At 40.3% G+C, this 26,579-nt stretch overlaps 1 protein-coding gene across 1 annotated transcript in view; it reads right to left on the minus strand.

Annotated features, from left to right (window-relative positions):
• Positions 1–26,579, minus strand: part of cfap74 (cilia and flagella associated protein 74) — a 127,098-nt gene that overhangs the window by 38,262 nt on the left and 62,257 nt on the right. Inside the window, exons 22-24 of the mRNA XM_062999204.1 lie at positions 23,561–23,689; positions 7,276–7,363; positions 4,792–4,965 (exon numbers count right to left, since the gene is read on the minus strand). Coding sequence (XP_062855274.1) covers positions 4,792–4,965; positions 7,276–7,363; positions 23,561–23,689 — 391 coding nt within the window. The remainder of the gene's footprint in view (positions 1–4,791; positions 4,966–7,275; positions 7,364–23,560; positions 23,690–26,579) is intronic.

Here is a 26,579-nt window from a genome sequence, read left to right on the forward strand (position 1 = left end):
ATGAGTAAAAAGAAAAAATTTTCAACTGACAACTGAATTGTATTGTGCAAATTAAAAGAAAATTGATGCCTGAAACACAAAAACGTTGGCACAGAGGCATAATTGCCTTTCCTGTTATTTATACTTTTTGATTATTTGGGACCTGAGGATATGCAATTGCAATATTGCAAGTGCAATATTTTACTTATTCTTGCTTGATACAAGACTTGAACTGTCCAAGTCCATTGTTGTCATTCTCCTCTTTATGATGTGGCATACATTTTTAAAAGGAGACAGATCTGGATTACAGGCAGGTCAGTCACGTACTCTACATTCATAAAGCCCTGCTGTTGCAGACTGAGGCCTGTCCTTGTCTGGCTAATATAACCATGGACATCCAGGAAAAAGACTTCACCTAGTTGGCAGCATGTTTTTCTAAATTCTGCATCGATGGTACCTTTACACATAAGTCAGTGATGCAGTCCCATAACAATAACAGTTAATTATGTCCTTTTCATCTTTGGCACAGAGAACTCAATGTCATTCCTGAAAAAAAGCTTAAATGTGGAACGTCTTTCGGTTAATCTGAGATGAGCTTTGGCCCAGAGGACACGGATGGCCACTGATGCACCCTATACCATGACAGATGTCGACTTTTGCAAGACATTATTTCATGGCCTATTCAAGTTACATCTTATAAATAAGTCTTTTTACACTATGTCTCGTTTATTTAGCAGCAAAGACCGTTAATAGAACACATGCCTGAGTCCATGTAAAACAAAAAAAGCCTAAAAGCCCTTTGATGTGACATCCTGTTTGCTTTAATTATCCTTGAAATGGGTCTAGTACTTAATTGGACTCCACCTGTTACAATTTAAGTTGATTGGACACTATTTGGAAAAGCACACATAGTAGCAAGAAGCCACTGCTGAGTAAGAGGAATATTATAGCTCACTAAGAATTTGCTAAACAGCATGAAAATGACTCAACAAATGAAAAAAGGTTCACTGATCAGATAAAATGAAATTATTTGAGCAGAACAGCAAACACATTATCTACTATGAAAGGCATTATTATCTCCTAGCTAATACCATCCCTACACTGAAACATGATGGTAAGAATTAAGGGACGTATGAATGCAGCCAAATACAGAAATATCTTATATACAAAAGAAACCTTTCTCCAGAGTTAATACAAATTCCATCTTCACCTTCCAACACAACAATGACCCAATAAGTATAGAGCCTAAAAAACACTGGAATGGCACCGGAGCAAGTCTCTGAATGTCCCTGATAGCCTGTTTCGACCAAAAGAGCTCTGGTTTTTAAACTGGTTCTGTTCAGACTTATTACAACCTTGGTGCGTTTTAAAGAACTGGTGTGCAAGTTTTTGAGAGCCAAGTATGCGTGAGTTTGTGCTGTTACAAATGTACGTTTTATGCAAAAAACATCAATTAACTATTGGTGATAAAAAGACGTAAAAGGCGTTTTATTTACAGATGTTCAGTACAAAAATAAAAATAAAACTAGCAGCCATATAATTGGTTAATACTTTGTCAGTATTTATATATACAAACAACAAAATGGATATTTACATTTTAAAACTTTAGATATTTTTGCTCTATACACCCTAGTGTTCTTTGGTTCCAGCTGAGAATGATCATTCACAGTTCGGAAGCATTTTTGTGGAAAACATTTTAGGGCACCAGTCCATCACAGGGCAAAAACACCAATACACATTCACACAAACACACACACACTCGGGCATCTTCGTGTAGCTCCAGTTGCCCTGACTGCATGTCTTTGGACTTGTGAAAGGAAACCGGAGCTCCCGAAGCACCAAGTCTGTACACATTCTGATTTCACTGTAAAGGTGAAGCATTTATATCGATGGAAGTCCTGCAATCCAAATTATTTTGTGACTGTTTTGTCCATGACTGAATATTTAAAAGACATATTCCTTGACCCAAAAAAACTCTTTAAGTTTAAGTTCATTGAGAAATATAACAAAATCTTTTGGGTGAACATTTGATCATACATCTCTTCTTACGTCTCACCTTTATCAGTCTTCTTTTTGCCATTAAGAGGTTTTTAGCACAACTGCTGGATCTTTGACCACCCTGCTTGCCATAATTGGTATACCTCAACCAATCTTTTTGCTTATCTTGCACAGACTTGACTTTTCAGTAAACTCTACTCATTTTTAATAAGATCAATATCAGGACTTTTGATGGGCCTTCTAAAGCCCTAATTATAGCCTGATGCAGCCATTTAAAAACCAGTTTTGTTGTGTGTTTTCTTAATCGCTATGTGTGAACTACTCAACAACTCGATCTGAGCGGCTGGCCGAGCGCTCGACCCAAGAGAGATTTCTAGCTTGACAAATTTCTGGATCTGAGTTGCCTGACTAGCAATGAGTGCTATGTCAAACAGCCAATGAGAACGCAAGATACAGTGTGAGGAGAAACGCAGGAGAGGAGTTGTAAAAAGGTGGGACAGGGGCATAATATAGTTTATATCAGAATACATCAGCACACACACAAGTTTTACAGTATTTCTGACCTTATCGTTCTCTACAAAACATAACACCAATGATGCATTGCAAAAATATTTATTAACCTCCAACTCACTATAGAACAATCCAAGCCAAATCCACTCAGATTCATTTCTTTTTTCTCCTTGACTTGACTTTTTTGTTTTCATGACAAAACGTAGTTTGGGAGACCAGAGAAGCTCGCCTGCGATTCCAGTTGGTGATAGATTGTGTAGTGTATGACCCCCTTTCGCCGATCAGTCGTGTAGTGTGAAAGCCACACCGACTTTAAAGACTCCCGATTACAAGAGATCCAGTTGTGTAGTGTAAACTGTACAGCGGCCTGACGACTTGGAAAGTCGTGTAGTGTGAACTTGGCATAAGCTGCTGAAACTCTCATAGAGGTTCAGAAATGACCACACAACTCAAGGTATAATATTTCACCAGCATGTTTACATATTTTATTAGTTAAAAGTTATTTCTTTTTTATTAAATTCTGTTCCTTATTCTCTCTCCAAACATACCTTTTTCTGATCATGACTAGGGGTTTTTATTTTTACTTTATTTCTTCACAGCGCTTGTTTCTAAAATATCTCTGGTTTATCCAGATGTTGTTTTGCATACTTTATACATTTTGTGATAATGTTGCAGGTAAGGTTTCACTTTGATGACTTTTATATTTATATCAAATTTGTGCAAATAACACTGCACAGGACAGTGGTGCTCTCACCAGTCCTGTGCAAGCTAAAACCTCCAGCAGGTTTTTGCTTCCAATTGCAGTCGTCATCCATGAGAGTCGTACAACACCAACGCTGTCCGAGGATGGCCACCAGCTACCACACTCCTCTTTTGACTTGTGTGCAGCCATCTGCCCTTCTTTATACTAGGTTACACATTGGTGGGTCAGCAACTGTCATATGTTAAGAATGTTTTGCAAAGTGGAAATTACTAAAAAAAAATGCTTTGATGTCTTTTTATAACCTTTTCATAGTTTGTAGGCATTAATTATCTAATTTTTAGACCAGTTAGCTTCTTAGAAAAGCCCTTGGTTGTTGACTGTCAGAACAACATAATCAGATAATCTACTACACTCTAAAATTGTCAGCAGTGAACAATCTTTACAATTGGAATCGGTGTCTGAACATTTGTGTATGATTCAATTACCATCTTTTTCTCTGATTTTTCCCCTAATCTAGTCATATCCAATTACCCTGGTTATGTCATGATTCACCTCTACCGATACAACCCTCCACTGCTGACTGAGGAGCTTCACAACAGACACACGCCCCCTCCGACCCATGTGAAGTACCGACTGCCTCTTTTCACCTGCAAGAGTTGAGGTCATATGTGGAACAGCCTTGTGCACAGAGAGCCACACCCTGATCAGCATTATTCAGCATCAATCAGCCAGCAGAGGTCGTAATTGCACCAGTTATGAGGAACCCTGGTCCGGCTCATCCCATCCTGAACAACATCTAATCGCTGTTCATGTAGCCGCCCAGCCTAGTCAGGTGGCAAAGCTGAGATTCGATATGATGTATTCAAAATCCCAGCTCTGGTGTGCTAGTGTATTTTACCACTGTGCCACCTGAGCAGCCAATTACCATATTTATAATAGATTTTTAAGTTTATTAAATAAAAAAAAACTGTGCATTAACTTGTTAACTTAAGGAAATTGTTACTTTTATACATTTTTTGCCACAGATAACACGGGGTATCCAAAACTTTTTAAAACCCACCACAACCCTGTCCAGGATAAAACAGTGGTAAGAAATATGAAAATGAAATTAAAAATATAATGAAATTAAAAATATATTTGTGGACACTCGTGTGGATCAGTGGTTTATTACAATAGCCCACAACCTCTTAGATCCAGGTTCAAACCTCAGCCGTGCTATAGTGTTGGTCAGGCGTCTCCACAGAGACATGATTGGCTGTGTCTAGGGGTGGGGTGGCCAAAGGCCTGGGATGGATTGGCACCCTGCCCAAGGTAATCCTGCATTTGGCACTTTGTCCAGGGTGTGTTTTTGCCTTGCACTATTTGTTATCAGAATGGTGTCAGACCTACCTGAACCGGATCAGGATTACTGAAGAGGATGTTAAACAGTATTTTTAAACAGTAATTTTTAAAATTAGGTACCCAAAGTATATTATACTTTAAACTTATTTTACACCATGTTACACTAGCCTTGTTCTCATGCTACCTATTAAAAAATACTTTTTATAGCATGAATCTATCTCAAACTGATCTTAACAAACTTAGCAATGACTGACACTCACCTTGGGAATGCCCACAAAGCCGAAATCCTGTGGCAGCAAAGAGCAGTTGGTAAGGTGTACGCTGGTCCGCACAGACTCAGAAACAGAGCAGTGGCCAAAATCAACCTCAGTGCAGTCAAACTTCAAATCAGAGGTTGTAACAACAGCATGGACAGTGAACGGAACAGGCTTTACCTAAAGAAAATTAGCCTCATTAGTTTTTTGATGTGCCTCCAATAGCCTGTCTGATGGCTCATTAAATATGAGAAATGTGAGATGGGTAAACCGGAAGATGAAATGAGCCATATAAGAACTGACTGGAAAAATTATGCGAATTGAAAATTAGATCACATATTTAATCAATTTTGCTAAAAAATGTATGAATTAACAAACAGAACTCTTTGGCTTTAAAAATGAGGCTTTTATACTCCATGGTAAAAGTGGCACACATAGAGTTTGGAAGACAAGGAGGGGACAAGGTCATATTAAAATAAGAAAATGTTTGTATTTGTTTGTATGTTATTTAAGTCCTATACAAATTTATGGACGTGCCAGGTCAAATTCCATGTTTTGTTGATTTTTAAATAATAAGTTAATATTGGGGTAAAAAAGCATTCATGTACCCATTTATGTTTAGACATTAATTTTTTGCTACAATTACCAAAAGGGTGTCGCATAAGACTGTATACAGCACAATCTGAAAGCATCAGGAGTTCATGGCAGGATTTTTGGCATGGTGAGAGAGCTGTGTATTTGGCCATGCGTGTGCATTTACAGAAGTTATTTTAAGGTTCTGGGCAGATGGACATGCGGGTAGGATTTGGGCCATATGTGCCCTGGAATATGGCACAGGCTACTTAGGAGGCACTTATACTCCATATCAGTACTGAGGATTTATTATATTTAAACCATTATATTAGTAAATATAATTCCTAATAGAGCAATATTTGTGTCTTTTTGTATGAGTATGATAATGCATTTGCCTTTATATTTTGCTTAGCCATGTAATGGAAGTCAAAGTGAGTTAGTCTGTATTATACATAAGGCCCTACCTAACCGGTCAAGGACCGTAAAATGACCTATTTTCTGTTAAAAAAATGCAATTTGCTGTGAAATTCAAATGTAAAGTTTGTGTTTAGTGATTTAACATTTTTCATTCACGTAGGCACAATATGCAATATAAGGCGGTCCTAGCAATTATACAGCAATTAAGTTAGTGTAAGAGACTTTTTTGTGTTGTAGTGTGCTGACACTGTTTGATGTGCGTATTTATGTATTAAGTGCATTTTGGGGATTCCATAGTTAATGGAAAGTGTGCATCTCTACACACATGATCATCTCTGTATTGCGCCTCAAAAGAATAAGCCAGTAAAGTATTACGCTTCCAATAGATCGTCAATGTACAAATTATTTTTTTCTTTATAAACTCTAAAGACGCTCAGTTACATTAGCAATCGGTTAGACAAAATGTCCAAGTCTAAAGCAGCTAAAAATACTGAGTTTGGAAAACTCCCAACCGATTCAGTGGATGCAGAGGTGAGTGTGTCAAAACATAGACGAGAATTTTCATATTTAGGAGAGCTATTAAGGTAGGCTTTACTGTGTGTTGTAGCTCTCATTGATTCTATCATTTCATTTATGAGTGTTATTTAATGACTGCCGTGAAATATGGTACTTTTGTTTACAAATCCTTAAAATCTGTAAAATTAAGCACATTTTCCTGTAAATTTAGTATGACGCTAATTATACACTATCTACGTAACGAGCCCACCTGCTGTGGAGCTCAACTAGGGGTTTTGGTTATGGAATCATGTCCTTCTGTCTTGCCAAGTATAAAGTGGGCATGGAGGTGCAGATGACCATGATTACCTGCGCCTCATTGAGCGTTTATTCGCTCCAGGTAAAAGTGTTTCTTTTTATCACACATACTCTGTTGGCGTATGATGCCAGCATACTTTGTGTAATTCTGAGAACTTAGCAAGTGCAGCTGCACTTTTCAGCCCTGAATAAGCAAGCGTCAGTTGGTGGGTTGGACCTTGTGAGTTGCAGTGGAAATGTCCAAGAGCAACAACAGATCAGCTGTGGAGCAGAGCAGTGTTCATGCAAGCTTTTAGAATGAAACCACCAAGTGCTGAAGCAGGTACAGAGTAATCTGTAGGAAACTACGGTTTCATTCTCACCTCCTGAAATGATGCAGAAGGTAAACTGGCCACCTAAATTGGTCCTATGTGTAAGTATGAGAGTGTGCAAGCCCTGTATTACCAGGTGGTAATACTGTACCAGAAAAATGTAAAAAAGAATAAATATTAAAAAATATTAAAAATGTAATATCAAAATTTAAAAATAGAAACCAGAAGTTACCAGCAAACACAGTATTATTCGTTTTAAGCCTTTATTTATCTATTTAATTACTTGAAATCTTATAATCATGTTTGACTTTGGTGTTCTGCTCGTAGCAGACAGCCATGAGCTATTTTTGACAGGCAGCAAATGAGATGCACATACCTGATCAGCCACCTGTATATTCAGCAGCACCTCCAAAACACCCGTGTCCTGGTCAAAAAAGGACTTGGCGTCCTCTGGCAAAGTACATCTATCAAAGAGACAGCCAGAATATGATAAAAATAAACCTTCAATTAATACTGATGCTGATAAAAACAGAAGGATAGGTGAAAATCACTTGGCCTGACATAATGCATAATTAAGTCTTACCTAGAACATTAATTTTCATATGAACATAAGTTGATTGTTAATAGTAAATGTATTTTGTATTTTTTTCACTAGGGATTGTTAAACCTCAATACTCAATCTAAAATTCATCAATACTAAAAAAGACAGTACACAGCCAGGTTACCGAATGTTCGAACTGCTGCCCTCGGGTAGACGGTACAGGCAAATCAAAACAAGGACTAACAGACTAAGAGACAGTTTTTACAACAGGGCCATATAGCTCTGTTAAACACAAACATGTGACACAACATGCATCATTCAATTTGAATTTAATTTGAATAGGACATGTGCAATAGCTTCGGCTCTGCTTCTGTTTTGTTTAAGTACTGTTTTATATTTGTATAATTTTATATTTATATTTGTATAGTACTTTTATTGTTTGCTGTTTTTTCTTGCACCGAGAGGGGGGGGGTTGTATTCCAATTTCGTTGTGCAAGTGTACAAGTACAATGTGCAAAGACAATAAAGGATTCGTATTCGTATTCGTACTCTTGTCTATAAAATACCTCACACTGATGATTATTGCAAGCTATCTGACTGTAAAGCTAACATTCCTCCAGTATAGTCAGCTGGAACTTACTTTGCAAGTTTGATGAACTGGTTGGGGTTGAGACATTAATAATTAGGATTTCTTAACCACTAAGCAGGAACCACAAGTGATGACCACAGATCTCAGACTGACACTAAGTAAGAGCCTTTGGGTTTTAAGAACAGTTTATTGTGATTTTATTAGATTTTTTATGCCTGTTTAGATAGGGCTAGTTCGACTCCATCGATAAAGCATCCTGCATATTTAATTCATCATCCGCATTTTTGCAGGTACAGGGCTACACCTGCCACCTCAGTGACGAGGTGTGACCTGCCCTGTTACAGAGCTGTTTTTATTTAAATTCACAAATCACTGATTTCATTGTTATTTACATTTACATACTGTCCCACCTATGCATTAATTAATCACCACCATTTATTTGTATATTTGCCACTGTGTATTCATTAAATGAACTCTATCATTAAGACTGAAAATGATGTACAAAAGTACATACCCTTACATGAGCTGTTTTGTGCAACAAATGCATTTGTCAAACAAATAATGCTGTATTAAAAAAAAAAAGGACAGATCAGCTGCTTTATTAGAGAAAACTACATTTACACTTGTATGACTTACAGTATACAGTCCAAGCAATTGAGGGTTAAGGGCCTTGCTCAAGGGCCCAACTGTGGCAACTTGGCAGTGGTGGGGTTTGAACTTGCAACCTTCTGCTGAGTCCAGCTAGGCTACAACTGCCTAAACTTATTTATTTATTTATTTTTATGCATTTTCCCCCATTTTCTTCTCAATTTAGTGCACTCGATTTGTCTTCCGCTGCTGAGAGATACCTGATTGCATCCAAGGAGAGCACATTGCTGTACACGCCTCTTCAGACACGTGCACAGCCCTCCTCTTCTCGCCCCTGCACTCTGCACAGGTGTCTCTTCCGCCAGTCAGGGTCCTTACACAGTGTAGCCATGGACTATGTGTGGGGATCCCACCCCACACATAGTCTGGCCCCCACTGACCCCACACTGGCCAGTCTGACCCCACACTGTCAATTGTGCCTTCCAGATGGCACCCAGCCGACTGGTGGCAACACAGAGTTTCGAACCGGGGAGTTCAGAATCTTGGCGTTGGTGCACTAGCGGAATATCCCGCTGCGCCACCTGCGGTGATTCACATTTTATTTGTTGCAATGTAAACATCTGATGTGAATGATCTATATGTGAATGATTCTGGGAAATATTGGTTTTCTCACATAATTATGATCTGGTCAGGCAATATAGCAAGCATGACAGGCAGAGCCAGCTCTAGCATATTTGGCAGCCTAGGCAGGTTTTATGCAGTTACCTCCTTCCAAGCCAGTACATCCTAGCAATCCCAAGTTAAAAGCTTAACATAAAACAGTGCTTTTATAGTACTCAGCAAACTTCTAATTATATTTCACTTTATAAAAGACAGGCTGTGTCTGAGGGGGGATGGCTGAGACCCCAAGATGCAGGAAAAAGCAACGGTAAAAACATGAAAATAAAATGATAATAATCAATAATACAAGCAAACCACCACCGAGACTCAAGTGTTATGATTTAGTCTCAGCTCCACAACCCTGACTGAACGCTCAACAGGCTGAGTTAGCTGTGTCCGTGAGAGGAGAGGCTGGATGGGGAATCACATCCTTACTGCTGCCACAGTGACTCCCACTATCTGGTTGAGAAATGACGACAATTACATGATTGCCAACCAAGACAGAACTCTATGTAAGGGTACCAAGCTCTAGGACTGGAAAGATACTGTACTTTTGAGTTTGGCATTATCCCTAATTAAACACACCTGATTCAGCTTGTCCTAAATTAGGCTGTACATTTAAGTGAATAATTTCTGTAGCGCTAAGGTTACCATTCGCCTACGCCAAAGACTGGCTTTAAACAGAGGTGTATTAATTTTTTTGTATTTTGTTAATGCATTTTTCTCCCCTTTTTCTCCCTTTTAGCGTGTCCAATTGCCCGATTGCGTCATGTTCCTCTCCACCAATGCAGATCCCCGCTCTGATTGAGGAGAATGAAGCTAACTCACGCCCCCGACACGTGGGCAGCAGCCGTATGCATTTTGTCACCTACACTTTGACGAGTGCAATGCGTATCAGCACTGTGTACGGAGAGACACACCCTGACAGCACTCTTTTCCCGTCTCTGTACAGGCACCATCAATCAGCCAGCAGAGGTCGTAATTGCATTAGTTATGAGAGAGTCCCTATCCAGCTTTTTATTATCCCACCCCTATCTGAACAACATTAACATCGTTGTTAATGTGGCTGCTCAGCCTAGCCGGCAAGCAGAGCTGGGACTCAATACGATGTATTCGAGATCTAAGCTCTGGTTCCAGCGTGTGTTTTTAGCTCTGCGCCACCTGAGCGACCTGTGTATTCATTTTTAATATTATTCTTCTTTTTAGCTTGAGATGTCTTACTAATTTCTAACATTCCCCTGATGCCAACACATATAATTTGAAAGTATCTAAAATTATTTTTGCCAATGTCTGCTTTGAAGAGAGTTTGTGTTTTTATCAAAACCAGAAGAGCAAAACACTCACACATTAAGCAGGCTGGAATTAAACTGCTTTGGCACTAATATTGTAAAGTGGAGGTGATGAGCTGTAGCAAAGCTTAAAGCAACGACAGAGGAAGCAAAGCGGAGAGAGAAAGTGAGAGAGATGAGACGAGTAATTGAGACTGTAAACCAGAAAAATAGCAAGATGAGGAGAGCCATCTATGCATTAGTAGTTCCACATAGTTCAGGGTCTCTACCAGGCAAGAGTGTGGTAACCATGGTGATAGTGGGTGTAGGGCGCAGTGGAGTGGGTTTTCAGAGAGAAACGTGCAGTCAAATGTCACATTATGTAATACAATGAGCTCTGCTAAGAGAGAATACACCCAAATTAAGGTCATCTGGAGTCAAAATGCCACCCTTTTAGAGGTTAAATCCAAATCCAAATCCATGTGCTTTAGAAAGAGTGGTTCAGTGTGTTTTAATCAGATTTGGTTAATGCACTCATGCACAAAGGAACATTTCTGTTATATAATGTGGTATAAGGTTAATTCTATATATTTTTTCTATTCTTAGAGTGGAATTATCAGGCTGTATGCAGAATTATATTACTGTGAGCTGTACTTTTTTATTACAGCCACAAATTCATGTAAACAGGAAATTACAGCTTCTCTGCTTCTCTCTCTTTCCTTGCAGCCAAAGTTACATAAAATAATTGGTCAGTTTTGCTTAGATGTTTTAGAGAGTTTTTTATGCAGGTCATTAAGTTGATGTTAAGTGTAGCGAATGCCCCTTTTAAATATGTAAGACCTACCGAATCAAACTGCAATGTAATAAGCAGTGTTCTGAAGTCAGAATTCACATTAGCCTAAAATAGGTCTTGTTTCTAGAAGGAGTGCCAGCATAAAAGCTTCCATGCAGCTTTTGATACAGAAAGAATACTGTGTGATTTAGAAAAAAATAAATGAAGCTTGGTGTAATCCTGCCCATCAAGCAGAAACAGTAGCTCATCAGGGCTCTGTTTCTAGTACTAGTGAATTTTCTCTTAAATACACAATATGTTGTGCTCTTTCTTAGTAGCACAATTCTATTAAATAGATTTCATGATTCCATCTTTGTTTGCAAACGTCTGGGAAAGACATTTTCCTGATTAGGCATAAATAAGCCCCTGTGATCTAAGCAAGGTTCATAAAGACATGGTTTGATGAAGTATGCATGAAGGATCTCTACTGCAGGGGTTTTCAACCTGTGTGACCTGTCCAGGGAGGCATGACATTTAAAAAAAAATATTTTCTTATATAATATATATTAATATATATATTCATATATAATAATAAATTTTTCCCCCTTTTTCTGCCTTTTAGCGCATCCAATTGCCCGATTGCGTCATGCTTCCTCTCCACCAATGCCGATCCCTGCTCTGATTAAGGAGAACATGGGCAGCATGTGGTACGCATCCTATCACCTACACTTTGATGAGTGCAGTGCAGCTCAGCGTTGTGTACGGAGAGACACACCCTGAGAGCACTCTTTTCTCATCTCTGTGCAGGTACCATCAATCAGCCAGCAGAGGTCGTAATTGCACCAGTCATGAGAGAGAGAGACCCCATCCGGCTTAGTCCCGCCCATATCTGAACAACAGGCCAATCGTTGTTCATGTAGCCACTCAGCCGTAGCCGGTTTTTCCTAAACAGTCAGTATGTGCAAGAATGTTTTTCATCCTCAACAGTAATATTACAATGTGGATGTTATTACAAGTGGAAGTACTGATAATGACAATGGCTTATATTTAAAAAAAACCCACAAAATATGCTGTTCCAAATGATTATGCAGAATTCAGTTTTTGAAATCATTCAACTCATAATAACATTCATATCATTTACAACAAAAATCGGTTATTTTCTGCATACACAGATCATTTTACAAAAAACAAACACAACTTAAATTAAAAAGTTTATATTTCCATATCAAGTTACATATTGATATATTGGCCCTTCTTTGAGATGACTATCAACTCTTTTATCCATTAAACTTGTAAGTCCATGTGTAGTTTCTGCTTGTATTTCATTTGACGATGCCAGTATTGTCTCCCAGAGGTGCTGTTTTGAGGTATACTGAAGACCACCCTCATAGATCTTCCTTTTAAGGATGCTCCACAGGTTCTCAATGGGATTGAGGTCAAGAGATGATGGTGGCCAAACCATGATTTTATCTACTTTTATGCCCATAGCAACTAAGGCGTCAGTGGTGTTTATTTGCAGCATGGGAAGGTGCATTGCCTTGAATGAATATGATTTCATTTGGGAAGGTATGATTCCTCCTTTTATACTATGGCAGAAATGCTAAGTTAAGAACTCCACATATCATTTAGAGGTCATTTTAACACCCTTAGGGTGTTAGCATTTCACTTCCCAATATTCCGACCCAAATTATCACTCCACCACCTCCTTGCTGACGTCGCAGTCTTGTAGGAACAGGGTGGCGTTTAACAGCCATCCAGAACTCCATCCATCAAATGTAGCATGGCGTTTATCAGTGAATAAAATTGTTTGAAAATTAGTCCATGTATTTCTGAGCCCACTGCAAACTCTTCTCTTTGTGAGCTTTGGTTAGGGGTGGCCAAACTACAGGTTTATGCACAACTGCCAGCCTGTGGAGGATCCTGCATCGAGAGGTGCGTGAACACTTTGGATACACCAGCAGCTTCAAATATATGTTTGCTGCTCATCAGTGGCATTTTACAGCTGTCCTTTTAATAAGATTAATTTGTTCGACAGAAAATTTCCTTAGTAAGCCTTTATCAGATTGTATTGCCTGTGCTGTGAATCACTCGTATATCTTTTTACAGTTCGATGATCTCTCTTCAGTTTTCGTGACATATCAATTGTTTTCATGTCTTTTGCAAGACATTGAACTATTTCATGCTTTTCATCTTCAGGAAGGTCTTTCTTCCTCCCCATATTGCATGAGAACTGTGACTTACTTAATAATGTGGAACAGTCTCTTTAAGTAACTTTCCCTTGAACCATGATCAACTGGCAATCTAATTAACAAACCTGCATCAGATTGATACCAGACATCTACAAAGATATGAGAAATAAAACAAGCAAACACTTTATTTTCAAAACTAAAACCTAAATGCAAATTTTATCGAATTTCTATTTATTTTTCATTTGCATAATAATTTGGAACACAGTGTAGAACCATAAACAGAGGTTTTCAACAAGCAGTGCTATAAATAATCTGCTCGAAAGAGCACCCCCCCCCCCCCCCCCCCACACACACACAATGGTTAGAGAGGTCTATAAAGACGTCTGTCTATAAGGATTAAGTGGTTTGAAAGCCTTTTCTTTCTTTTCCAACCCAATGTCCCAACCTAATTTTTAATAAAAACATAGAAAATGAGCTGAAAGTGTGAAAGTGGGTGTGTGAGGACCTAGGTGTCTGGAGAACCTAAAGAGAGGGCTCTTATAAACTCCTTATTCTGGATTCACCGAGCCAAATGTTATAGAAAGCCTAATGCTATAGGAGACAATATACGCTGGCAAAAGAGGTAACACAAATGATTACATTTCTATGCTAATAATTGCGACACGTGGTTTTGTTAAAACATTTTTATAAAGGTTACACATAAAAAAATATGTAAAAAATAATACAAAAAAAGATATAAAAATTTATTAAAAATATTGATATATGTATTCCTTGTAATGCATTTCAAATTTCTAAATATTATCCTTTATGAAATGCTAAAATTAACCCTAGATAAATGCGAAGAGGATGTATTATGATCAATATACTATATTTACGCTCTCACAGTGTAGGAAAATCGACATGCCATTTACTCCACCCATGCTACCATGTATGATATTTACTGTTATCATCCCACACTAACCAGATTTATTTCAGAAAGTGCTCGTTCTCGGTTAACAGAGTCTCTGTGGGAGCGTCACTCCTGAATTAGCTTGGTGCGACACTGTGGAAAAGCCTTGCGGGACATCACACAGCCCATCTGTCAAACAGAGCAGATTTCTAGCAGAATTTTGGCTTCTGACAACAAAGCATAGCACAACACCCAACCATCTTCCAAAAAAATCCCATTATTTCAAACTTTTACATTCCTATGCCTAATTTGAGGCAAGTATATAAAACACTGGTCTTTTAGCCAGTCATAAAGAAAGCTCAAGCTGCCAAATGTGTTAGGATGGTTGGATAAATAAGACTTAACTGAGGTTTGTTGTGAATTATATTGACAAGAAAAGAGAAGAGGCATCGACCCCCCCAAACCAATAATTTGTGGACAGGGTCAACCATGTTTATGCAGCTTTTGACCCCCACTCCTGACCGAGAAGAGCCGCAACTAACACACGCCCCTTCCGACATGTGTGCAGTACCTGACTGCTTCTTTTTACCAGCATAAGGTGGGTTCACACAGTGATCAGTGTCACCTATCATGAGTCCCACACCAATATTCCCCCTCTCTGAGAATACCAGTCAGCAGAGGTCAGAACTGCAGCAGTTATAAGGAATCCACCCGACCCTGGACAAGCCAATTATGTCCGTGTAGGCGCCAGTGCAACCATTAGCAGAGCTGAGATTTGAACTCAGACAAACCTGTTTATTGTGGTTCTTGGATTGATTATCCAGATCAACACTGAGGAGACAGTCTGTTTTTTTATTGTTGAGCTTGGCAAGAAAATCAACTAGTCCATATACTTTCATAACGAGTGTAGTCTATTTGTATGTGCACAGTGATACAAGCTGAATCTCTAACAAGGAATAAGAGAATCATGCCACAAAACTAAGTGACAGTATATAACTTTATAGAGTATAATTCATTCATAGTAATAGAAGAGCTACAGCTGCAATTTTAGGACAAACAGTTATTTTCTTCTTTCGGCTGCACAGGTATTTTAGGGGTCACCACAGTGAATCATTGTGCTCCACATACTTGATCTGGCACAGTTTTAACGTTGGATGCCCTATCTAGTGCAACCCTCTTTATTTTTATTCAAGCTTAGGACTGGCACTGAAAGCACACTGGCAGCTCTCAGTGACTAGGCTGTTATGCCATCCCCTCCCCCTCAGACACAGTCAATCATATTCAAACCCTGGATCTCAACAGAAGTCAAACAATGTTTCTTAAAGAAAGACTGGAATGGTTTAGCATACTTCTCCCATGACAGTGCATACCATGAACCATCACACAGTGGAAACACAGTTTTTTTTTTTACATTTACTTTTATTTGATTGCAGACAGGATGAACCTGAGATATTTTATGTTTTATCTGCTCAACTTCATTTCATTTATTAATAAACATCCATTCCTGCATTTCAGACCTGCAACACATTCCAAAAAAAGTTGAGACAGTAAATCATTTACCACTTTGTAATGTTGCCATTCCTTTTCACCACACTTAAAAAAATGTTTTGGCATCGAGGATACCAAGTGATTTAGTGTTTCAGCTTTTATTTTGTCCCATTCTTCCTGCAAACACGTCTTAAGATGTGCAACAGTACGGGGTCATTGTTGTCACATTTTTTCATTTTAAAATTCTCCACACATTCTCTATTGGGGAAAGGTCAGGACCTGTACCCTCTTCTTCCACAGCCATGCCTTTGTAATGTGTGCAGCATGTGGTTTTGCATTGTCTTGTTGAAAAATGCATGGATGTCCCTGGAAAAGATGACGTCTTGAAGGCAGCATATGTTGCTCTATGATCTCAATGTACTTTTCTGCATTAATGCTGCCATCACAGAAGTGTAAATGACCTTTGCCAAGAGCACTGACACAGCCCCATACCATGACAGACCCTGGCTTTTGGACTTGTTGCTGATAACAGTCTGGATGGTCCTTTTTCGTCTTTGGTCCGGAGCACGCAGCATCAAATTTTTCCAAAAAACACCTGGAATGTGTTTCCACTGTGTGATGGTCCATCCTAGATGCCTCCAAGCCCAGAGAAGTCGACGACGCTTCTAGACATAGTTAACATAAGGCTTCTTTTTTGCACAATAAAGTTTTGAGTGGCATTTGTGCATGTAACTCCGTATTGTAGTGCTTGATAAAGGTTTGCCAAAGTAATCTCTTGCCAATGTGGTTATTTTAGCTATTGTTGAGTGGCGGTTCTTGGTGCAGTGCCGTCTGAGGGATCGAAGATCACGGGCGTTCAGCTTAAGCTTGCGCCCTTGGCCTTTGCGCACTGAAATTCCTCCCGATTCCTTGAATTGTTTAATGATATTTTGCACTGTAGAGGAAGAAATATGCAAATCCCTTACAATCTTTCTTTGAGGTTCATTGTTTTAAAACATTTCAATCATTTTCTCACACATTTGTTGATAAACTGGAGATCCTCTGTCCATCTTTACTCATCAAAGACTCAGCCTTTCCTGGATGCTGCTTTTGTAACAAACCATGATTACAATCACCTGTTTACGTCACCTGTTTGGAATCACATCATCATTTAGTTTTTTCACCTCATTACTAGCCCTAAATTGCCTCTGTCCCAACTTTTTTTGGAATGTGCTGCAGGAATGAAGGTATATACTGTATATATATATATATATATATATATATATATATATATATATATATATATACATACATACATATACTGTATATATATATATATACAGTGTATCACAAAAGTGAGTACACCCCTCACATTTCTGCAAATATTTTATTATATCTTTTCATGGGACAACACTATAGAAATAAAACTTGGATATAACTTAGAGTAGTCAGTGTACAACTTGTATAGCAGTGTAGATTTACTGTCTTCTGAAAATAACTCAACACACAGCCATTAATGTCTAAATGGCTGGCAACATAAGTGAGTACACCCCACAGTGAACATGTCCAAATTGTGCCCAAAGTGTCAATATTTTGTGTGACCACCATTATTATCCAGCACTGCCTTAACCCTCCTGGGCATGGAATTCACCAGAGCTGCACAGGTTGCTACTGGAATCCTCTTCCACTCCTCCATGATGACATCACGGAGCTGGTGGATGTTAGACACCTTGAACTCCTCCACCTTCCACTTGAGGATGCGCCACAGGTGCTCAATTGGGTTTAGTCCATCACCTTTACCTTCAGCTTCCTCAGCAAGGCAGTTGTCATCTTGGAGGTTGTGTTTGGGGTCGTTATCCTGTTGGAAAACTGCCATGAGGCCCAGTTTTCGAAGGGAGGGGATCATGCTCTGTTTCAGAATGTCACAGTACATGTTGGAATTCATGTTTCCCTCAATGAACTGCAGCTCCCCAGTGCCAGCAACACTCATGCAGCCCAAGACCATGATGCTACCACCACCATGCTTGACTGTAGGCAAGATACAGTTGTCTTGGTACTTCTCACCAGGGCGCCGCCACACATGCTGGACACCATCTGAGCCAAACAAGTTTATCTTGGTCTAGTCAGACCACAGGGCATTCCAGTAATCCATGTTCTTGGACTGCTTGTCTTCAGCAAACTGTTTGCGGGCTTTCGTGTGCGCCAGCTTCCTTCTGGGATGACGACCATGCAGACCGAGTTGATGCAGTGTGCGGCGTATGGTCTGAGCACTGACAGGCTGATCTCCCACGTCTTCAACCTCTGCAGCAATGCTGGCAGCACTCATGTGTCTATTTTTTAAAGCCAACCTCTGGATATGACGCCGAACACGTGGACTCAACTTCTTTGGTCGACCCTGGCGAAGCCTGTTCCGAGTGGAACCTGTCCTGGAAAACTGCTGTATGACCTTGGCCACCATGCTGTAGCTCAGTTTCAGGGTGTTAGCAATCTTCTTATAGCCCAGGCCATCTTTGTGGAGAGCAACAATTCTATTTCTCACATCCTCAGAGAGTTATTTGCCATGAGGTGCCATGTTGAATATCCAGTGGCCAGTATGAGAGAATTGTACCCAAAACACCAAATTTAACAGCCCTGCTCCCCATTTACACCTGGGACCTTGACACATGACACCAGGGAGGGACAACGACACATTTGGGCACAATTTGGACATGTTCACTGTGGGGTGTACTCACTTATGTTGCCAGCTATTTAGACATTAATGGCTGTGTGTTGAGTTATTTTCAGAAGACAGTAAATCTACACTGCTATACAAGCTGTACACTGACTACTCTAAGTTATATCCATATTCATGTCTATAGTGTTGTCCCATGAAAAGATATAATGAAATATTTGCAGAAATGTGAGGGGTGTACTCACTTTTGTGATACACTGTATGTAGTTACCCAAAAGCACCACCTAAGATTCAAACCCTGAATCCCAGCTGTAGGGGAACACCCTCATATAAACACCTCAAGCCCAAAATAGCAAAACATAAAACTTTCCAAGAGCATACACTGATCAGGCATAACATTACAACCACCTTCCTAATATTGTGTTGGTCCCCCTTTTGCTGCCAAAACAGCCCTGACCTTTCGAGGACTCCACTAGACCCCTGAAGGTGTGCTGTGCTATCCTGCACCATGATGGTAGCAGCAGATCCTGTAAGTTGTGAGGTAGGGCCTCCATGGATCGGACTTGTTTGTCCAGCACATCCCACAGATGCTTGACTGGATTGAGATCTGGGAAATTTGGAGGCCAAGTCAACACCTCAAACTCATTGTCCAAAGCATTTCCCAAAGCATCAAACTGCCTCCGCCGGCTTGCCTTCTTCCCATAGTGCATCCTGGTGCCACACACCCGGCCATCCCATGATGTAAAAGAAAATGTGATTCATCAGACCAGGTCAGCTTCTTCCATTGTTCTGTGGTCCAGTTTCGATGCTCATGTGCCCATTGTTGGTGCTTTCGGTGGTGGACAGGGGTCAGCATGGGCACCCTGACTGGTCTGTGGCTATGCAGCCCCATACGCATCAAACTGTGATGCGCTGTGTATTCTGACACCTTTCTATCAGAACCAGCATTAACTTCTTCAGCAATTTGAGCTACAGTAGCTCGTCTGTTGGATCGGACCACACGGGCCAACCTTCGCTCCTTACGTGCATCAATGAGCCCTGGCCACCCATGACCCAGTCGCCGGTTTTCCACTGTTCCTTCCTTGAACCACTTTTGATAGATACTGACCACTGCAGATCGGGAACACCCCACAAGAGCTGCAGTTTTGGAGAAGCTCTGACCCAGTTGTCTAGCCATCACAATTTGGCCCTTGTCAAACTCACTCAAATTCTTACACTTGCCCATTTTTCCTGCTTCTAACACATCAACTTTGAGGATAAAATGTTCACTTGCTGCCTTATATATCCCACTTCCACCAGTCTACAAATTGGCAAGAGTGACACAAATTTATTCCCAAGACCTTGACCACTCAATCCTTGTGCCTGAAGCTTAATTTAGATACAAAAAAGTAGAATTTTGATAGACCTCAAATGTTTTATCTAAAAGGCAAAGTTTTCTAAAATTATGTTGCCAAAAAGAAAGTCTCTGGAAGGTCCAAAGCCACTCCATGAAGAGACTGCTGTCTGAAATGTACAGTTCTCAAAGACAAAAACAGCCTGCTAAAACTGTCAGAAGAATTCAAGACCTCAAAATCAAGATTTTTTTTCAAAAATAGAAATAACCAAAAGGTTCTCTCATGTAGAATTTCTGTCTAGATGATATGGCAGAATATGAAAGTTTTGATTCAGAGTGTTGTATGGTGATGCTATATACCACGGGTAAGCACGAAAGTGTTATTACGGCGTGGGAAACCTTGTCAGCTTCTGGTCCCATACTCATCAGATACTGTATATTTGGTTTTTCCTGATTTCTTTCTAATGATTCCTGCTTATGTTGTTTGTGCCATTAAAAGTTTTGCCATTCTGAGTACATGGGAGTGTACTCTTATTTAAAAGACTATAATCTATAAATAATAAATATGCAATTTAATTTGTACATGTATATACACTGAACAGCCATAACATTAAAAACACCTCCTTGTTTCTACACTCACTGTCCATTTTATCAGCTCCACTTACCATATAGGAGCACTTTGTACTTCTGCAATTACTGACTGTAGTCCATCTGTTTCTCTACATACGTTTTTAGCCTGCTTTCATCCTGTTCTTTAATGTTCAGGTCCACCACAGAGCAGGTATTATTTAGGTGGTGGATCATTCTCAGCACTGCAGTGACACTGACATGGTGGTGGTGTGTTAGTGTGTGTTGTGCTGGTATGAGTGGATAAGACACAGCAGCGCTGCTGGAGTTTTTAAATACCGTGTCCACTCACTGTCCACTCTATTAGACACTCCTACCTAGTTGGTCCACCTTGTAAATGTAAAGTCAGAGACGATCGCTCATCTATTGCTGCTGTCTGAGTTGGTCATCTTCTAGACCTTCATCAGTGGTCACAGGACGCTGCCCACGGGGCACTGTTGGCTGAATATATTTTTGGTTGGTGGACTATTCTCAGTCCAGCAGTGACAGAAAGGTATTTAAAAACTCCATCAGCATTGCTGTGTCTGATCCGCTTATACCAGCACAACACACAGTAACACACCACCACCATGTCAGTGTCACTACAGTGCTGAGAACGAATAATAGTGGCACCTAAATAATACCTGTTCTGTAGTGGTCCTGAGAGAGTCCTGAACATTCAAGAACAGCATGAAAGGGGGCTAACAAAGCATGGAGAGAAACAGATGGACTACAGTCAGTAATTGTAGAACTACAAAGTGCTTCTATATGTGGAGCTGATAAAAATGGACGGTGAGTGTAGAAACAAGGAGGTGGTCAGATTTTAATATTAAGCACAATTATGGTACCACAGATTTTCTTATTCTTACAAACAGATATGTATCAAATTATCCACAATGCCCCAAATGGCATGAAACTCTGACATCAAGAACAATACTGATGGTGCTGTAGCTACCCTGATGATGCATCATGTAACCTGCAGCTGAACACACAACCTTTTGTTTACCACAGCCAAATTAGCAGCCCAGCTACTCAAGGCTGTGTTCACAGTAGATGATTTAGAATTAATTTACATAATTTTGCTCTCCATCCAGGATTCATCACAGACTTTATAAACGATGGATTAATTTCCACCAGCGCAATTAGAAAAACTTTAAATGTAATGATACATACATATTAAACAGCAGAAATACTAATTCTGCTGTAAATACTGTGCTACATTTTATCAAATTGTAGTATGGAGTATGCATGAATGTATGTAATTTAAGGCAAGCTTTTTTATGTATGCACTTATTATTTGCTTGATTTATGCATCACTAGTCTAATTCGCATGTGTCAAATACAAGGCTTGTAGGCCCACGAAATAATTTTTATTTAGCTTGTTTCGCAATGTGCTGCACTACATACAATCCCTTAGCATACACTGCAACATAATGTGTGTTCCGACGGCCTCCCCCAAAACAGCGATCTATGGGGCAGCAGTTACACAATTGTACCACACTAGTCATATCATGAAACATGCTAGCTGCATTTCTGTATATATATATATATATACAGGGGTTGGACAAAATAACTGAAACACCTGGTTTTAGACCACAATAATTTATTAGTATGGTGTAGGGCCTCCTTTTGCGGCCAATACAGCGTCAATTCGTCTTGGAAATGACATATACAAGTCCTGCACAGTGGTCAGAGGGATTTTAAGCCATTCTTCTTGCAGGATAGTGGCCAGGTCACTACGTGATGCTGGTGAAGGAAAACGTTTCCTGACTCGCTTCTCCAAAACACCCCAAAGTGGCTCAATAATATTTAGATCTGGTGACTGTGCAGGCCATGGGAGATGTTCAACTTCACTTTCATGTTCATCAAACCAATCTTTCACCAGTCTTGCTGTGTGTATTGGTGCATTGTCATCCTGATACACGGCACCGCCATTGGATGCACATGGTCCTCCAGAATGGTTCGGTAGTCCTTGGCAGTGACGCGCCCATCTAGCACAAGTATTGGGCCAAGGGAATGCCATGATATGGCAGCCCAAACCATCACTGATCCACCCCCATGCTTCACTCTGGGCATGCAACAGTCTGGGTGGTACGCTTCTTTGGGGCTTCTCCACACCGTAACTCTCCCGGATGTGGGGAAAACAGTAAAGGTGGACTCATCAGAGAACAATACATGTTTCACATTGTCCACAGCCCAAGATTTGCGCTCCTTGCACCATTGAAACCGACGTTTGGCATTGGCACGAGTGACCAAAGGTTTGGCTATAGCAGCCCGGCCGTGTATATTGACCCTGTGGAGCTCCCGACGGACAGTTCTGGTGGAAACAGGAGAGTCGAGGTGCACATTTAATTCTGCCGTGATTTGGGCAGCCGTGGTTTATGTTTTTTGGATACAATCCGGGTTAGCACCCGAACATCCCTTTCAGACAGCTTCCTCTTGCGTCCACAGTTAATCCTGTTGGATGTGTTTTGTCCTTCTTGGTGGTATGCTGACATTACCCTGGATACCGTGGCTCTTGATACATCACAAAGACTTGCTGTCTTGGTCACAGATTCGCCAGCAAGACGTGCACCAACAATTTGCCCTCTTTTGAACTCTGGTATGTCACCCATAATGTTGTGTGCATTGCAATATTTTGAGCAAAACTGTGCTCTTACCCTGCTAATTGAACCTTCACACTCTGCTCTTACTGGTGCAATGTGCAATTAATGAAGATTGGCCACCAGACTGGTCCAATTTAGCCATGAAACCTCCCACACTAAAATGACAGGTGTTTCAGTTATTTTGTCCAACCCCTGTATATATATATATATATAGTCTAATTAAATGCTACAAATAAACTAAATAGTTGCTATTGCATTTAAGTCATTTTCAACTGGTACTCAGTGAAGACTACAGCCAGAACACCACTGTTGGGCCCTTAAGGACGGCTCTTGACCCTCAATTCCATAACTGTATTTGCTAATCTATTAATTTTGCTATCTACTTAAACCATTTAAAATCACATAAATCAAAGCTCAAATTATTGTTTGTGTTATGTGCTTTCATTGAGAGTGTGACATTTAAAAAACTGCTTTATAATTACCTGGGTAGAAACTTGAGTTGGGCATGAAAGCTGGACCTGGCTTGAATAAAGCCGGTTTTAGGCAGGATATCCATGTGGTTCTTTAGCTCCTTACACACTTCAAATGTCAGTTTTAGGGCTGTGCTGGCTCTGAAACACACAAGCAAATATTATATAGCCACAGCAAAAAAGAAAGAAAATTCTTGCCTCGTATTAATCAGACACTCACACCAAGAACTCTACACAGGCAAAAGTACAGTGTATCACAAAAGTGAGTACACCCCTCACATTTCTGCAGATATTTAAGTATATCTTTTCATGGGACAACACTGACAAAATGACACTTTGACACAATGAAAAGTAGTCTGTGTGCAGCTTATATAACAGTGTAAATTTATTCTTCCCTTAAAATAACTCAATATACAGCCATTAATGTCTAAACCACCGGCAACAAAAGTGAGTACACCCCTAAGAGACTACACCCCTAAATGTCCAAATTGAGCACTGCTTGTCATTTTCCCTCCAAAATGTCATGTGACTCGTTAGTGTTACTAGGTCTCAGGTGTGCATAGGGAGCAGGTGTGTTCAATTTAGTAGTACAGCTCTCACACTCTCTCATACTGGTCACGGAAAGTTCCAACATGGCACCTCATGGCAAAGAACTCTCTGAGGATCTTAAAAGACGAATTGTTGCGCTACATGAAGATGGCCAAGGCTACAAGAAGATTGCCAACACCCTGAAACTGAGCTGCAGCACAGTGGCCAAGATCATCCAGCGTTTTAAAAGAGCAGGGTCCACTCAGAACAGACCTCGCGTTGGTCGTCCAAAGAAGCTGAGTGCACGTGCTCAGCGTCACATCCAACTGCTGTCTTTGAAAGATAGGCGCAGGAGTGCTGTCAGCATTGCTGCAGAGATTGAAAAGGTGGGGGGTCAGCCTGTCAGGGCTCAGACCATACGCCGCACACTACATCAAATTGGTCTGCATGGCTGTCACCCCAGAAGGAAGCCTCTTCTGAAGTCTCTACACAAGAAAGCCCGCAAACAGTTTGCTGAAGACATGTCAACAAAGGACATGGATTACTGGAACCATGTCCTATGGTCTGATGAGACCAAGATTAATTTGTTTGGTACAGATGGTCTCAAGCATGTGTGGCGGCAATCAGGTGAGGAGTACAAAGATAAGTGTGTCATGCCTACAGTCAAGCATGGTGGTGGGAATGCCATGGTCTGGGGCTGCATGAGTGCAGCAGGTGTTGGGGAGTTACATTTCATTGAGGGACACATGAACTCCAATATGTACTGTGAAATACTGAAGCAGAGCATGATCCCCTCCCTCCGAAAACTGGGTCGCAGGGCAGTGTTCCAGCATGATAATGACCCCAAACACACCTCTAAGACGACCACTGCTTTATTGAAGAGGCTGAGGGTAAAGGTGATGGACTGGCCAAGCATGTCTCCAGACCTAAACCCAAAAGAACATCTTTGGGGCATCCTCAAGCGGAAGGTGGAGGAGCGCAAAGTCTCGAATATCCGCCAGCTCCGTGATGTCGTTATGGAGGAGTGGAAAAGCATTCCAGTGGCAACCTGTGAAGCTCTGGTAAACTCCATGCCCAGGAGAGTTAAGGCAGTTCTGGGAAATAATGGTGGCCACACAAAATATTGACACTTCAGGAACTTTCACTAAGGGGTGTACTCACTTTTGTTGCCGGTGGTTTAGACATTAATGGCTGTATATTGAGTTATTTTGAGGGAAGAATAAATTTACACTGTTATATAAGCTGCACACAGACTACTTTTCATTGTGTCAAAGTGTCATTTTGTCAGTGTTGTCCCATGAAAAGATATACTTAAATATCTGCAGAAATGTGAGGGGTGTACTCACTTTTGTGATACACTGTATGTACACATGTAGCATGATCAAGAATGACATAAAGCACATTGCCATCTGACTATTCACTATAAGCACAAGGTGTAATGCATTCTAACAAGGTTTATTGGGTCTTTAGAGGAAGAGCAGCCCCAAAAATCCCAAATTTTAAAATGTAATTTTTGAGTGCATCATGCCAAAGTGTTTTATTTGAAAATAAACAATGAAAGTTCGAGTCGAGGGCTGCGTCCAAAATCGCATACTTCAATACTGAACAGTATGCGAAAGCAGTATGCGAGAGTGGGTAGTGTATCGGAATACGTAGTAAAAGTACCCGACTGACCTACTGCATTGGCAGCCGTTTTTGAGTATGCAAACACAGCACACTTGCGGTCCGATGATCTATCCCATAATTTAACTGGAGCTGACAACAAACAAAAGTTATGATTAAGTACAACGCTGAATAACGTTATGAGCAGCTTTGTGGAGAACAAGACAATTAATTTTGTCTGATTTTAACATTGTTATAACTGTGCCGATGTGACGTTGGTAGGATGGCGAGCGTAGTACGTCTGCATATTGCACAATTGCATACTGAAAGAGCGTACTGCCTCAAATTTAGTACATACTGTTTAAGTATGCGATTTCAGATGCAGCTGAAGTTTCAGTTGCATCTTGCAAACTTCAGAGGCTTTATGCTTGTTCTGATTGTTTGTTCTGCCTTTCAAAAGGCTTTTTGTATGGAGCAGTGTAAAATTTAAGATTTGGAGATTGGTAACCACAAAAACTAGAATCTGCTGAAAATGTCATTAAAATGAAATTATGTCATCTGCCCTGGCTATTTTATGAATTTCATTTTCACTCCAATTTTACTGGAAAACACTGGATGCAAGGCATGAATACCCTGGACATGGAACCAATTCATTGCAGGGCTATGGCCATCCCACTCTCTCTGACATAGCCAATCATGTCTTCGTAGACACACACTAACACACCACCACCATGTCCGTGTCACTGCAGTGCTGAGAATGATCCAACACCTAAATTATAATTATTACTCTGTAGTGGTCCTGGGAGAGTCCTGACCATTGAATAACAGCATGAAAGGGGGCTAACAAAGCATGCAGAGAAACAGATGGACTACAGTCAGTAATTATAGAACTACAAAGTGC

The sequence above is a fragment of the Trichomycterus rosablanca genome, chromosome 7, assembly GCF_030014385.1.
Source record: "Trichomycterus rosablanca isolate fTriRos1 chromosome 7, fTriRos1.hap1, whole genome shotgun sequence".
In the NCBI taxonomy this organism is placed as follows: Eukaryota; Metazoa; Chordata; class Actinopteri; order Siluriformes; family Trichomycteridae; genus Trichomycterus; species Trichomycterus rosablanca.